This window comes from Dipodomys ordii, unplaced genomic scaffold (genome assembly GCF_000151885.1).
Source record: "Dipodomys ordii isolate 6190 unplaced genomic scaffold, Dord_2.0 Scaffold51, whole genome shotgun sequence".
NCBI lineage: Eukaryota > Metazoa > Chordata > Mammalia > Rodentia > Heteromyidae > Dipodomys > Dipodomys ordii.
The window spans coordinates 3,183,312-3,198,817 of record NW_012267267.1 but is presented as its reverse complement, the minus strand read 5'-3'; the positions used below and the strand labels follow the sequence as shown (position 1 = coordinate 3,198,817).

The 15,506-nt window shown below is 36.2% G+C and overlaps 1 protein-coding gene across 1 annotated transcript in view; it reads left to right on the top strand.

Moving 5' to 3' along the window:
• Dock7 (dedicator of cytokinesis 7) overlaps window positions 1–15,506 on the top strand; it is a 172,569-nt gene that overhangs the window by 84,226 nt on the left and 72,837 nt on the right. The window contains exons 20-25 of the mRNA XM_013020621.1: window positions 255–419; window positions 2,216–2,385; window positions 10,162–10,251; window positions 11,177–11,272; window positions 14,912–15,052; window positions 15,135–15,248. Coding sequence (XP_012876075.1) covers window positions 255–419; window positions 2,216–2,385; window positions 10,162–10,251; window positions 11,177–11,272; window positions 14,912–15,052; window positions 15,135–15,248 — 776 coding nt within the window. The remainder of the gene's footprint in view (window positions 1–254; window positions 420–2,215; window positions 2,386–10,161; window positions 10,252–11,176; window positions 11,273–14,911; window positions 15,053–15,134; window positions 15,249–15,506) is intronic.

Sequence of the window (15,506 nt, the reverse complement as noted above, 5' to 3'; positions counted from 1 at the left end):
TTATATAGGTACTTATATAGAAGTGACAAAAACATTGATCTTTGTGGAACTTAGAAACTGAAAATGTTGGGATGGGGGGAGGATGGGAATGGATAGGAAGGGGAAACAAAGGAGGAGGCTACAGTGCTTGATAAGAAATGTAATCGTTATCTTGCCATGTAAGTGTAACCCCTCTGTACGGTATTTTCACAATAAAATAAAAAGAAAGAAACTAAAAATGTTAAAAGCCAAAATATTTTCTTCTTTTCTGAAAGTTAACTTAGGTCAAGCTTCTTTTGAAGCCATGGCATCAATTATAAATCGACTTCACAAAAACTTGGAAGGAAATCATGACCAGCATGGCAGAAACAGCCTTCTTGCATCTTATATCTATTATGTTTTTCGCCTGCCAAATACTTACCCTAATTCACCATCACCAGGTATTTTATTCTTTTTGCTGTGAAACTTTCTTTCATAAATGTTGCTGACAATATTGAGTTAAGCTTATAGTCTATGATGTGATGCATCGTTCAATAATAAACATTTATTAAATATCTCTTATGTAATATTTACTATGTTAGATGCTAATGTTAAAGTGATTACTTATGTTTTTATACATTATTTATACAGCTTCCTATAATTTGAAGTTCACAAATTAATTCTTGGAAATAAACCTTGAAAATAACTACTGGTAAGTGGAGGCATGGTAGAATGCTAACCTTGAACAAAAAAAAACAAGCAATTACAAAAGACCCCAAGTCCAAGCCTCCATTAATTGATTAATTAATTGATTCCTATATCTGAAGAAATTTATCATTCCTTATTAGGATAAATAGAATAATATGTTTATCATTCAGAATGTTGTGGGTATCAAAGAAGAAATATGGTAGACCAGTAGTTCTTGATAAAACTGTGAAACATGCAATAATGAAAAATTGGGGCTGGGAAGGTGGCTCAGTGGTAGAGTGCTTGCCTCGCATGCATGAGGCCCTGGGTTCAATTCTTAGCACCACATAAGCAGAAAATGCCAGAAGGGGCGCTATGGCTCAAATAGTAGAGCGCTCGCCTTGAGCTGAAGAGCTGAGGGACAGCGCCTAGTCCCAGAGTTCAGGCCCCACAACCAGCAAAAAAAAAGAAAAAAAAAAGAAAAATTGTTGTCTAGAAAGATTCTCTTTATAGTCAGTAAAATAGCATAACATTTCAGAGTTTTGGGCCCCAAGTCTTTGTGTGACACTGGTAATAGTGGTGTTGACTTGTTTGTTTGAATGTCTTACTTTGAAAAAGCATGCAATTGTTCAGTTAGTTAATGATTATGGTATACACACTGTTCACTTGTTGGCATGTTTGTGTGCATGTCATCATTCATTACTAAGTACGTGCCCTTTTGCAGCTGTGGCAGTTTTAATGCTTAGTATTGAAAGATGATGTAAGACTCAATGTAGGTCAGACAAAAAGAAATTCTTTGCTTTTTTATATAATCTGGGATCGTAGAATTATCTTTTTATGTATATAATCAAGATTGCATTTTGTTATTGGTAAAGTCCCATTTAAGAAGTGTTGGGATAAATTGGCTCTCTAGTGACTACTATCAAGGGATAGAACAGAGTCGGGTGGAAAAAAAATGAGACATCAGCTAAAACATTTTGTATTTGAGATTCAGCTGTATCTGAGTGAAGATAGTATTTGTTTGTTTCATAGTAGTTTTATTGTGCATAAAATAAACATTTGGTGGTAGTTATTTTATTTATAGTTCATTATTCTTATTTATTTATTTATGTTTGGTCAGTTGTGGGGCTTGAACTCAGGGTCTGGGTGCTATCCCTGAACTTTTGCACTCCAGACTATTGTAGCATTCTCCCACTTTGAGCCACAGTGCCACGTCCAGTTTTCTGGTGATTAACTGGAGATAAGAATCTCACAGACTTTTCTGCCCAGGCTGGCTTTGATGTGGAATCCTCAGATCTCAGCTTCCTGAGTAAGTAAGATTATAGGCAGAAGCCACCAGCACCTGGCTAGTTCATGATTTTTGTCAGCTGATATAAAGTAGAATATTTTTGTGTAGCCCTCATTAGGCCTTAAGTGTTTTTACTCTTGGTGATTTTTTTTAACTCAGTAGATTTCATTTAGAAATAAAAAGAAGTCATAGTCTTTATGAAATGTTATGAAGTGGCAGAGTTTTTTACCCTAGTTAATTTTCTTTTGTTTATTTATGTGCAATTGTTTTATGCATTTTTAGGTCCTGGAGGTCTGGGAGGATCAGTGCATTATGCTACAATGGCTAGATCTGCTGTGAGACCTGCAAGCCTTAATCTAAGTCGTTCTCGTAGCCTTAGTAATAGTAATCCAGACATATCTGGGACACCTACATCACCTGATGATGAAGTTCGGTCAATCATTGGCAGCAAGGTAAATGAAGGGATGATATTAAGTTTACGAACAAATGTGAAATGCCTAATTCCAATTTGTTCTTAACTTTGAGTCATAGATGAGTTGAGAATAAACAAGAATTATATATATATGTATATATATATATATATATATATATTATATATGTCTAAGTTAGGAATAAAAAAGAAATTGTAAATTCCTATTTTATCAGCATTAAACATTGCATGTTTATATTAATTATATAGCTTGCTATTATAAACTGATTTGTGCACTCTATGAAAAATACCTCTCAAGTTCTAAAATTTGTCCAGGAAAGCTAGTAACATATTACTTACTGTTGTCTGATAGTCCGTGTGAAAAATGACCAGATTAACTTTCTGTAGAATAAGTGGGACCTAAGTAAATAAAATATAGGTCATCATCATTGACGTAAAATATGATCACCCCTTCCTTAAAAAGTATCTAGAACAGCTTTGATTGGTAATAGAGTTATATTTCATAAGAAACTTTGCAGTTCACTAAGATTAGAAAAATAAGACTAATGATTTATCTCAGATGAGAAAAAGACTACCTACCATAAGACTCAGCTGTACTTTAATAATTGTTACCACACAAAAAACCTATAGAAAAATAATCATTCCTTTCTACATGTAAAGTACAAAAATAATTCCAGAGTTTAAGAAAGATGGGCATAACCACAGTATGAGTGAGGCCAAGAAATCATATTAAGTTGTGTTTTGATCAAACTAAACTTAAATTTTGTTATTGGAAAAGAAAATGCTATGATTTGTATAGAACAATAGCCATTTTTTTATTATTGTGAAAATACTGTACAGAGGGGTTACAATTACATGGGCAAGATATTGAGTACATTTCTTATCAAGCATTGTAGCCTCCTCCTTTGTTTCCCCTTCCCATCCCATCCTTCCTCCATCCCCCGCCCCCGACCCTCCTTCCCCCCCCCACCAAAGTTGTAAAGTTCATTTTCGACATAGTGACTTGTATGTCTCATTGTTGCAATGGGTCCACCTGTATCCCTATTTAAATGATTTGGTTTTTTCCTTCCCCTCCACAAATTATACCGACATCAAATACAGTGAAAGCAGGGGTTATATTGTGGGGACTTTTACTCTATTTATTCAGATATAGGGAAGAATTATAAACATGTTCTAGAATTCATGTTTATGTGAACTGTAGTAAAGTCCTCTGTTTCTTTAAGTGATAGTGATCAAAATATCACAACTATTCTTAAAGTATGTGTGTGAATGTATGTGTTATATATAATATATAGCATATAGGTATAGAAATTTTATATTTGGAATCCTGTAATCTACATTAATGTATGTTAACTCATTCTAGTATTCATACAAGTTTTTAATTATCTTAAGTAATATGCCTTTGCAGCTTTATAAATTTAAATAATAAATTTATAGACATTTTAGTAACTTAAAGTTTATGTAGATGTTTTTATAATTTAGACATGCTATTTTTATGAATGATGTGTGTGGAGAGGTATGTAGATTACTGCAGAGTAACCAAGCAATATGAAAATGTAAAAGAGAAAATTCTAGCTGAGCGCTGGTGGCTAACACCTATAATCATAGCTATTTGGAAGGCTGAGATCTGAGAATCACCATTTGAAGCCAGCTTGGGCAGGAAAATCCAAGAGACTTATCTCTAATTAATCACACATAAAAAGGCTGAAAGTGAATCTATGGCTCATGACAGCCTTGAGCAAAAAAAGTTTAGTGACAGTACCTAGGCCCTAAGTTCAAGCCTGAGGACCATCACCAAAAAAAGAAAAGAAGAGAAAAAGCCATTAAATGAGACAGTAATGATTTTTACATATATAAAGTGAACAATTTGGAGCTGGGAAGGTGGCTTAGTGGTGGAGTACTTGCCTTGCATGCATGAAGCCCTGGGTTCGATTCCTCAGTACCACATAAGCAGAAAAAGCCGGAAGTGTCTCTGTGGCTCAAATGGTTGAGCCTTGAGCAAAAGAAGCTCAGGGACAGTGCCCCCATCCTTAGTTCAAACCACAAGACTGGCAAAAAAAAAAAAAAGTGAACAGTTTTTTTTATAATCTAATATTAATTGAAAATAGGCATTCCTTCTTGTTAGGAAAGAGCTCTACCACTAGAAGCACACCTCAGACCCAGTTGCTATTAGTTTGTTTTTCACATATGGTTCTTTGACCCTTGGCTAACCTTGGACTATAATTTTCCTGCCTCTAACTCCCAAGTACCTGGGACCACAACCTGGTACCAACATGCCAGGTTTGGGTTTGAGATAGGAGTCTTCAAGCTTTAGACTGACCTGTACTCAAACCAGTATTTTCCTGCTTGTCTCCCAAGTAGCTGGGATTATAGGTGTGTAGTAACACATACATCCTAATTTTGAAGAAAATCATCACAAAATGAGAATTTGTCTTATGCTAACCCAGCCTTGTTCAGTTAATTTTTATTTTGTTTCATTTTTTTGAGACAGAGTCTTGATAAGTAGCCCAGGTTGTACTTAACTGGTTATGTATTGAATACTGGCCTTGAACTTGATCCTCCTACCTCTTCTTCCTGAGTGTTAGGATTATAGGCATATGCCCCAACACAGGCTCCAATAAAGCTTCATTTAAATTGTTTTATGAAAAACAATTTTTATTGAAAAACTTTCAATAAAAAGCTACTTCGGGTGGCTGGGAAGGTGACTCAGTGGTAGAGCGCTTGCCTTGAATGCATGAGGCCATGGGTTCAATTCCTCAGCACCACATAAGCAAAAAGAAAAAAGCCAGAAGTGGCACTGTGGCTCAAGCGGTAGAGCACTAGCCTTGAGCTGAAGAGCTGAGGGACAGCGCCCAGGCCCAGAATTCAGGCCCCACGACCGGACCCAAAAAAAAAAAAAAAAAAGCTACTTCCATATTGAATTATAATTCCTAAAATATTAACATGTATAATATTTATACTTCTGTAGACTTCACCATCATATCCACCTCCCTAGTACTTAATATAGCTATAGATAAACTATCAATTTTTCTAAATCCACTACTTTTTTGGGGGGCGGGGGGGAGTGTCGCGTCGTGGGGCCTGAACTCTGGGCCTGGGTGCTGTCCCTCAAATCTTTAGCTCAAGGCTAGCACTCTACACTTGAGCCACAGCGCCACTTCCGGCTTTTTTCTTTTTGCTTATGTGGTGCTGAGGAATCGAACCCAGGGCATCAGGCATGCAAGGCAAGTGCTGTACCACTGAGCCAACTTCCCAGCCTAAATCCACTACTTTTGACTTTGTAAAAAACTCTTTTCCTGTCTTATTGACTCAAGATTTTCACCCAGAGAGTTCTTTCATCTCTGTCCTTCATAATCAGTTTCTTCCTGTGTATTGAATCATTTCCACTCACATAGAAGCTTGTTATTTCTTCTCCTTAAAGTAAATTTCTCTCTAGTATTTCTGCTGCTACTGGCTTTGCCATTTCTCTTGCTACCTTTTATGGGAGAGTTCCTTAAAAGTTTGTGCACTCTCATTGTCTTAACTTAAATATTTCTATTATCTTCCACACAAAATGCACTTGCTAATGCTATTAGTGTTTTGCAAGTTTCTAAATCCAAAGGTTTATTGTCAATACTCACCTTATTTTACCTGCTAGTATCTTGTGACATGAATTTTCTGTTTACTTAGCTTAAAGGGGTCTTGACTTTCCTCTTAGTTTATTGGTTATATCTCTTCATTTTCCTTTATCTTCTTTATCTGATCTCTTAATCTGGAAATGCCACCAATTTTTGTACTTATTTTTCTTCTCCTATATAAGTTTAATAGCTTATTAAATACCATTATGAAGATTATACTAATTACTCCCCAAATTACTTTCTCAATACAATTCTCTCAACAATTCCAAAATTTGGCAGCTATTCTAAATTCTTTTTGTCTAAATTGCATATTTGTTAAAAATGTAGCTATGTTATTTTTCTCTTTCTTTCTATGCTGTTGATTGAACCCAGGACCTTGATGTGGCAATAGCCACTTCTTCCCATCTCTACAACTGCCACCTTGGTCTGAGTTGCCAGTGTCTCCCCCTGAATCAATATAATTAGCCTTAAGATGGTTTCTCTGCAGTTTGTCTACTCACTCTTCACAACACAATAGCCAGAATGTTGCTTTAAAAATGAAACATGCAGGGGCTGGGAAGGTGGCTCAGTGGTAGAGTGCTTGCCTTGCATGCATGAGGCCCTGGGTTCAATTCCTCAGCACCACATAAGCAGAAAAAGCTGAAAGTGATTCTGTGGCTCAAGTGGTAGAGCACTAGCCTTGAGCTGAAGAGCTGAGGGACAGCGCCCAGGCCCAGAGTTCAGGCCTCATGACCGACAAAAAAAATAAAAAATGAATCATGCTGCCAGGAGCCAGTGGCTCAAGCCTGTAATCCTAGCTACTAAGGAGGCTGAGATCTGAGGATCACAGTTCAAAGCCAACCTGGCAGGAAAATCCGTGAGACTCTTATCTCCAATAAACCACCAGAATACCAGAAGTGGCGCTGTGGCTCAAGCGGTAGAGCGTTAGCCTTATGCTGAAGAGCTCAGGGACAGTGCCCAGGCCCAGAGTTCAAGCGCCATAACCAACAAAATAATAAAATAAAATGAAAATGAAACACAAGCCAGGTACTGGTGGCTCACAACTATAATCCTAGCTATCAATCAGGAAGCTGAGATCTGAGGATCATGGTTGAAAACCAGCTTGGGTAGGAAAGTCCATGAGACTCTAGCTCCAATTAGTCACAGAAAAAAGCCACAAGTAGTGCTGTAGCTCAAGTAGTAGAGTGCTAGCCTTGAGCAAAAGGAGCATAGGGATAGTGCCCAGGCTCAGCATTCAAGGCCCAGGACCAGAAAAAAAAAAAATCAAAAAACCAGGGGCAAAAACCAGGGGCGGTGCCAAGGCACTGAGTTCAATCCCCATTACAGGCACCAAAGGTGTATATGTAGTGGGGAGGGGGGGGCAGGACACAGAGAAATTAAATTAGATTATCTTATTCCCTCAGTTTCTTTAAGACTTAACTTAGAAGGCCACTGTCCCAAAGAGCATCTTATTTCAATTTGTAATCAGTTCTTTCTATTCCCCCTTTCCCTGAGGACTTATAATCTTGTTTTATTTTTTTTCTAAAATTTTTCTATCTTTTAATACGTCCATTAGAGTGTGTGTGTGTGTGTGTGCGTGTGCGCACACGCGCACGCACGCCCATCAGATCTGGGGCTTGAACACAGTGCTTAGGCACTGGCCCTGAACTTTTTGCTCAAGGCTAACACTCTACCACTTGAGCCACAGTTCCACTTTTGGTTTTTTTGGTGGTTAATTGGAGATAAAAGTCTCAAAAACTGGGCAAAAAAAAAAAGTCTCAAAAACTTTTCCTGCCCAGTCTAGCTTGGAACCATGATTCTCATCTCAGGCTCCTGAGTAGCTAGGATTATAGGCATGAGATGCTAGCAGCTGGCTTGTAAACCTTCTTATGTGATACTGGCAATCTCTTAGGTGTAGGAAATAGAAGTAAAGCTCTAGATCCCTTCATGAGGAATCATAGTAACTCCTTTTAGAAGAAGAAATAATTCACAGCTAGTCAAACACATTCATAGCATATTAAAGAAACTAATTTCATGAAGTTAATGAAGATAGTTTTAATACCCAGCCCCTGCATAGTGTTTTCCTTGTTTCATATGTATGTATATTTATATATAGCACTCCATTGTACTTATTACAAGTCCAATAAAAAGAAATACAAGTTCATTTCCACTGTTCTTATTAGGCAGGAGGTATAGAATTATCAAGTATCACTGTATAGTTTTTCTTTTTCTTTTCTTCTTTTTTTTGGGTCGGTCATGGGTCTTGAACTCTGGGCCTGGGCGCTGTCCCTGCGCTCTTCAGCTCAAGACGAGTGCTCTACCCTTGAGCCACAGTGCCACTTCCGGTACTGTAGTGGTTTTTATTGGAGATAAGAGTCTCATGGACTTTCCTGCCCAGGTTGGCTTTGAACTGTGGTCCTCAGATCTCAGCCTCCTGAGTAGCTAGGATTACAGCGTGAGCCACCGGCGCCCAGCTCACTGTATATTTTTCAACTGATGAAAGATGAAATGAAATTTTTGTTTCCAACAAAGAATTGAATATATTTCTTCCACTCTTTTCTTTTAAATCTCAGTTCAATTCAAAAGAAATTATCAGAATTACTGATTTAGACTATTTAATTAGCACTTGGCAGGATGATGATGTAAGAACTTTAGCTGTTGGTGCTTAAAGGTGATCTTTTTACAAATAGAGAAATTATCTTTAAATGCTCAACTTAATGTTCTTGGTTATTTTTATAAATTGTTATTATGTATCATAAGATGATTTGGGTGAACTAATATTTCATAGGTACCTAAAATTTTTGGTTGCTTTAACAGTACTAATTAAAAACGTGTTTGCATTAGAAGGTCTGGGTTTCTTTAAGAATAATTTATAGCATGCAACATGTAATATTTCTTTCCTTTCCAACTGCTTTCTATTATATGCTTAGGGTTTAGATCGCTCCAATTCCTGGGTTAACACTGGTGGTCCAAAAGCTGCCCCATGGGGATCCAACCCCAGTCCAAGTGCAGAATCAACACAGGTGGTGTTTATAATTAGAGGTTTCTTTGTTGGCTGCTGATGTTTCCCTTTAGAACATTACCTTTTAGTACATACTGTGATTTCAGTGGCTTGCTTTTTTTAATCATTAAAAAGTGTATATTTTTGTTTACTTAGCACATTTTCCAACTATTATGCATGAATGAGACCAGTTCACCAGTAACACTCTCCTTTCCTGTTTTCTCCCACTTCCTTTTTTTCCTCCCTTCTTAAACACCTTACCAGTATTTCAATGCCTGCTGCTTATGCATTTGATGCCTTTTGTAACAGTTTCTGCTTTAGGGCTTGCACATCTTTAGTAGGATTTAAAATTTTTATGTGGAATAAAAGCAACATTTTTCCATTTTGTTTTTTACTTTAATGTGTATTTATTATATCATTTTATCTTTTGCTATCTTATCTTTTTGTTCTCTTCATAATCATTGAATACAAAAATAGTAAGTTGAAATTAAATACAAATTGTATGTAAGATTAAATGCCAGAAGCAAAATCCACTTTTATTTGTACTGTGTTGCAAAGTATGAAATTATAAAACTTGAGTTGGGTTTTGTTTATTGAAGACTAGTTGCTTGGTAGCTGATATTGCATGATGACTTAAATATGCTTCTCACCTGTGTATTGACTCTGAAGGAAAATTCTCTTGTTCTTAAAGAAAATTTTAATTCTCTGTTTACTATTATAAAGGATTTACATTTGATATAGTATATAGTATATAACAAACTTGAATGGTAGTTTTTGGTAATAGTAAAAAAGTAAAAGATGTCATTCTAATCTTTTTACCTTCTTTTTTGAATATAATTTTTTTGTTTCCTTTTTGGTCAGGTATCAGTTGAGAAGTATGTTTTAAAATTTGAATGTTCTTACTAGTTATACGCATGCGTGTGGAACACATAGATAAAAGTTTCATTCTTTGCAGCACTCTTAAATATTACAATCATTGAAATACTCATCTTCTTAAAGACTAAAAATATATAGAAGCCATTTGATTTCTAAGTCACTGGTATTAAAGCAGCTTGAAATAGTGTAAATGAGATGAGCAGTAAAATAGATGGTTGTTGAAACCACAGTAAAACTTTTAAATTTGTACATAATCCTGGAGCTGCAAAGTCATCCACAGCTATGTTAATGTTATCTCGTCATTTCATTCATCTTCACTCCATAGGCTATGGATCGAAGTTGTAATCGTATGTCTTCGCACACAGAGACGTCAAGTTTCTTACAAACATTAACGGGACGCTTACCAACTAAAAAGGTAGATTCATGTTAAGACAATTCATATAAGAAGAAAATAATTCCAAGAATTAAACAGATATAAGGCTTTTTTCATAACCAATATGAGATTTTAAAATACATTGTGTTTTGAAACACACGTAAGCAAACACTGCTTATTTGGTGTTTTTTGGGTATACCTTTCCACTGTAGGCCTTTTAACCTGAAGATAGTGTTTGTAGCTGTGGGGTTGACTGTAGAGTTTAATAAATCAAATTTGATCATCAAATTTTAGTATCAACTCTTAATTATGTTTCTGTAACTGCTTCTTGTTTTGTGTTTTAAATCTCCAGGGAAAGGAAGATGAGTTAGAAAAATTATCACTCTTAGTAAGATATGTTGATTTGCTTCCCTTATGCACAAGTTTTGTTAGTCCTTTTTCATATTAATATGCACTACTTTGCAAATGCTTTGTATACATAACCATTATTAAGGCAAGAATTTATTGCTATTTTTTAAAAAGATTTTAAATATTTGAAAGTTTGAAAATCAAACTTGGCTTATAGCAAAGTTTACATTTGTAAAGATGTTTCCTAAATTGTACCAACAAAGTTCATGAGTGTATTTGTGTCTGTTAAAATATGTATTTAAAGTACAAACAAGATCTTATTTGTACTTGTGAGTTTTTGGTCTAATTTCTGTTTGTAGGTATAATTTAGGAAGCTACTTCTACCTGTACTTTTAAAATTACATTTTACCTTTAGATAACATGTAATTTTTTCAGCTCTTCAACATACCAGTGTCTTACATGCATAAGTCGTTTCGTTAATGGGTGTCTTCACTGCATCATTGAATAGTTCACATGCCTTATTTTCATTGTATCTTCATTTGTACTTTCCATTATTATTACTTGGTTTGTGTTGCCAACAGATTTGACTTGCAGTAACTTTAAATTTATTTCTGGATAGCTGTTTCATGAGGAGCTGGCTTTGCAGTGGGTTGTTTGCAGTGGCAGTGTTCGGGAATCAGCTTTGCAACAAGCCTGGTTCTTCTTTGAGTTAATGGTAAGCAAACTAAACATATCTTTAATACTTTTTTATTTGGTAAATTATTTTAGGTTAGTCATTTTTATTCTAGAAATATTTTTTCTGTTGCATATTTTATGATTTTATGTGTACCTCCATGACAAAATTACATGTAACACTTAACACAGTTTAGGTGGAATTGTAAATTGTGATGTTCATATTAATCCACCTCACCCATGAGATAGTTGCAGAGGTTAAATTGTTTTTCACAAGAGAACTTGTGACTCAGTCTTTCCTAATCTAAACATGCAAATGAACAAAGGCAATACTGTAGATTGCATTGCAAATATTTTAAAAAGCTTTGTAAGGGGTGACATTGTCCAAAAAGAACTGTACTCTTTACCTGACTTATATAACTATAACCCTTCTGTACATCATCTTTATAATAACAATATTTTTTAAAAAGCATTATAGATATTGCTGTTATTATGGATAGAAAGCTTATAGGGAAATGTCAGTTATAGCCAATCAAAAAAACAAAAATAGTTTTTTTGCTTAATTCAGCAAATTCTATTTAAAAGCAATGAATAAACTAAGCTGTTTTACATAGGAACATGTATACTTATATACATGCACATGTGCATAAAAACATCATATATGTACACATTTGCATGAAAAAAGGCAGTAAGTGCATAGCAAGAATATTCTAGACTATTAACCAAGTCACAGGCTTGGTAATATACACAGCAGGTAGTGTATACTTAGTAGTATACACAGCGGGTAGTAGCAGAATCTGGGGTTCTGGCACTAAAGACCTGTCTCTTTAATTCTTTCCTTAGCTCTCGATAGTTGAAATCAAGAAAAAAAAATTTCTAATGAAGTAGTATGTAAAAACTAAAAAACAAAACAGAGAGAGAAAGAGAGAGAGATACACAAAGAAAAGAGGGAGGCAGAGTAGGAGATAAAGGTAAGTTTGAGAATATGCCACCCTGGGCCCCTTTTGATCAAGGCTAGTGCTCTACCACTTAAGCCATAGCACTTCCAGGTTTTTCTGTGATTAATTGGAAATTGGAAAGAGCCTTGTGGACTTTCCTGTCTGGGCTGCTTTGAACCTCAATCCTCAGATCTCAGCCTCCTGAGTAACAAGAATTACAGGTGTGAACAACCAGCACCTTGTTTAAAAAAAAATTCTTCTGTATAAAAAAAGTAAGCCAGCCAAGCTAACACCTATTATCTTAGCTACCTAGGAGGCTGAGATCTGAGGATCACAGTTCAAAGCCAGCCCAGGCAGGGAAGTCCATGAGACTCTTTATCTCCAGTAAACCACCAGAAAATTGGAAGTAGCGCTGTGGCTCAAGTGGTAGAGTGCTAGCCTTGAGCTGAAGAGCTGAGGAATAGCACCCAGGCCCAGAGTTCAAGCCCATGACCGACAAAAAAAAAAGGGGGGGGGGGGGGCTGGGAATATGGCTTAGTGGTAGAGTGCTTGCCTAGCATTCATCAAGCCCTGGTTTCCATTCCTCAGTACCACATAAACAGAAAAGCCCAGAAGTGGTACTGGGGCTCAACTGGTAGAGTGCTGGCCTTGAGCAAAAGAAGCTCAGGGACAGTGCCCAGGCCCTGAGTTCAAGCCCCAGACCTGGCCAAAAAAAGAAAAAGAAAAAGTAAGCAAGTGGCAATATAGAAATGACAGAAACCTCTTTTTTTCCTAAAATGTAAATAGCACATTTGTAATACATATGCTTTTATTGTAAGGTGAAGTTGCAATTTTGGCTGTTGGTGGTGTTTTTATTTTGAGTTTCACACGTATGTTTAGAGGTCCTAATTATAAATTTTAAAATTGCAGCTTAATGCACTGGACATTAATTAAAATGAACTAAGCAACTCAGTGGCAGCGATGGGAGGGAGGGAACAAGTGGGAAAGAGGGAACAGCTGATGCTACGCAAAACAGAAGACATGTACATATCGCCCAATGTGGAAGAAATAACTGTATTGCAAAGCTCATAGAATTCATAAATGTTATAGACCACAATAGACAATTTGCTCCATGAAAGTTAGAATGTTTGTGACTTTAACTAAGTATCACTATCCCACAGTACTGTCAAATTTGGGAAATTATGTAATCACTTAATCACAATAAAGAATTTGAAAAAAAAAATTTCAGCTTAAGACTTAGCTACAATATCCTGTCTGCCCCTCTGGAATTCTGGGATAATAGACATGTACCACTGTGCCTAGCATATTAAACTGTTTAATTCCTGTACAGATAAGGAGTTGTTAGATTTCTTTGCATTGGCCTAAAATGTCTTATATTTCCTGTCACCTCTATTCAATTGCTTGTTAAGTGTTTTCATTTATTTTAATACATAAGTAATAGATGTATGCTGTCATCAAGGAGTTGTTTCATTCATTTAAAAAGAATGTTTATTTTTATACATATATGGATATAAATCAATTTATTTCTTTTCTCATATAACATAAGAAACTGGTAATTTTCATTATATCTTCTACAAACAATATTTTATTAAAAATTCAAAGTATTAAATGCTCTATGACTTTTTTTTCTGGTCATGGGGCTTGAAATCAGGGCCTGATTTCTGCTCAAAGCTAGTGTTCTACACTTTGAACCTCAGTGCCACTTTCAGTTTTCTGGTGGTTAATTGGAGATAAGAATCTCACAGACTTTCCTGACCAGAGTAGCTTTGAATTGAGATCCTCAGATCTCAGCCTCTCAAGTAACTAGGATTACAGGTATACACCTGTGCCTGGCTGCTCTATGGATTTTAATTAAAAATGTGTTGGCTTATACATATAATCTCAGCTATTTGGAAGGCTAAAGACAGGAGGGTTCTAAGTGATAATAGAGTTTTGCTGTGTTTCATATTCTACTACAAAATATTTTAAGGAGCCAGGCACAGTAACTCACACTTGTAATCTCAGCTATTCTGGAAGTGTAGATTGAGAGGATTACAGTTTGAGGCCAGCTCTGTCCCCTCCCCTGCCCCCAAAAAACTTACCAAAACGCTATCTTAAAATAGCTGGAAGTGGTAGAACATGCTTGTCATACCAGTTGTATGGGATGCATAAGTAGCAAGATTATGAGCCAGACCATCCAGGGCATTAACTTGAGACACTATCCTAAAACTAACTAAAGCAAAAAGATTTTGAGCCGGGCTCTGGTGGTTCATGTCTGTAATCCTAGCTACTTGGGAAGCTGAGATCTGATGATTGGGGCTCAAAGCCAGCAGGGCAGGAAAGGCAGTGAGACTCTCATTTCCAGTGAACTACCAGAAAAAGCTGGAAGTGGCACTGTAGTTCAAGTGGTAGAGTGCTAGCTCTGAGCAAAAAGATGGAAAAAGCTGGAAGTGGCGCTGTAGCTCAAGTGGTAGAGTGCCAGCTCTGAGCAAAAAGATGCCCGGGCCCAGAGTTCAAGCCCCAGGACTGGCAAAAAAGAAAAAAAAAAAAACAAGACTTTTGAGATATGACCGAAGTATTAGCACACCTGCCTAGCTAGCAAGAAGCCTGGAGTTGAGCCTCAAATATCCCCCATTAAATATATATATATATATATATATTATTATTATTATTATTATATTCTATTATGGGTTTCTAAGGTAACGTATCAAGTTCAAGACTGTCTCAAAAAAAAAGAAAAATTAATGGTTTATATCTTTATTCAGGTAAAGAGCATGGTGCACCATTTATACTTTAATGATAAACTTGATGCTCCAAGGAAAAGTCGTTTTCCAGAACGTTTCATGGATGACATTGCTGCTCTTGTTAGCACAATTGCCAGTGATGTAGTCTCACGATTTCAGAAGGTATTGGTAACTCTTTTTCTTACTTCTCCTTTTGAGCTGAAATTAAACTATCATTTTAATTTTGTTTTATATTATCTCCTAGGACACAGAAATGGTTGAGAGACTCAATACAAGCCTTGCATTCTTTCTTAATGATTTGTTGTCTGTTATGGACAGAGGATTTGTCTTTAACCTTATAAAGTCCTACTATAAACAGGTAATACATAATTAGTAACTGTACCCAAATAATTTAAAATCCAGGTTAACATTTTTCAGGGCTAGAGCTTTTAAGAGCACATTCATATACTCATGCTCACACAAGAAATTAGCACAAGATGGTGTATTGATATTAGTAAGACAAAAAAACTTCATTTCAGGGGCTGGGGAGGTAGCTCCCTGGTAGAGAGCTTGCCTTGCATGCCTGAGGCCCTGGGTTCGATTCCTCAGCACCACATAAGCAAAACAAAAAAAAGCC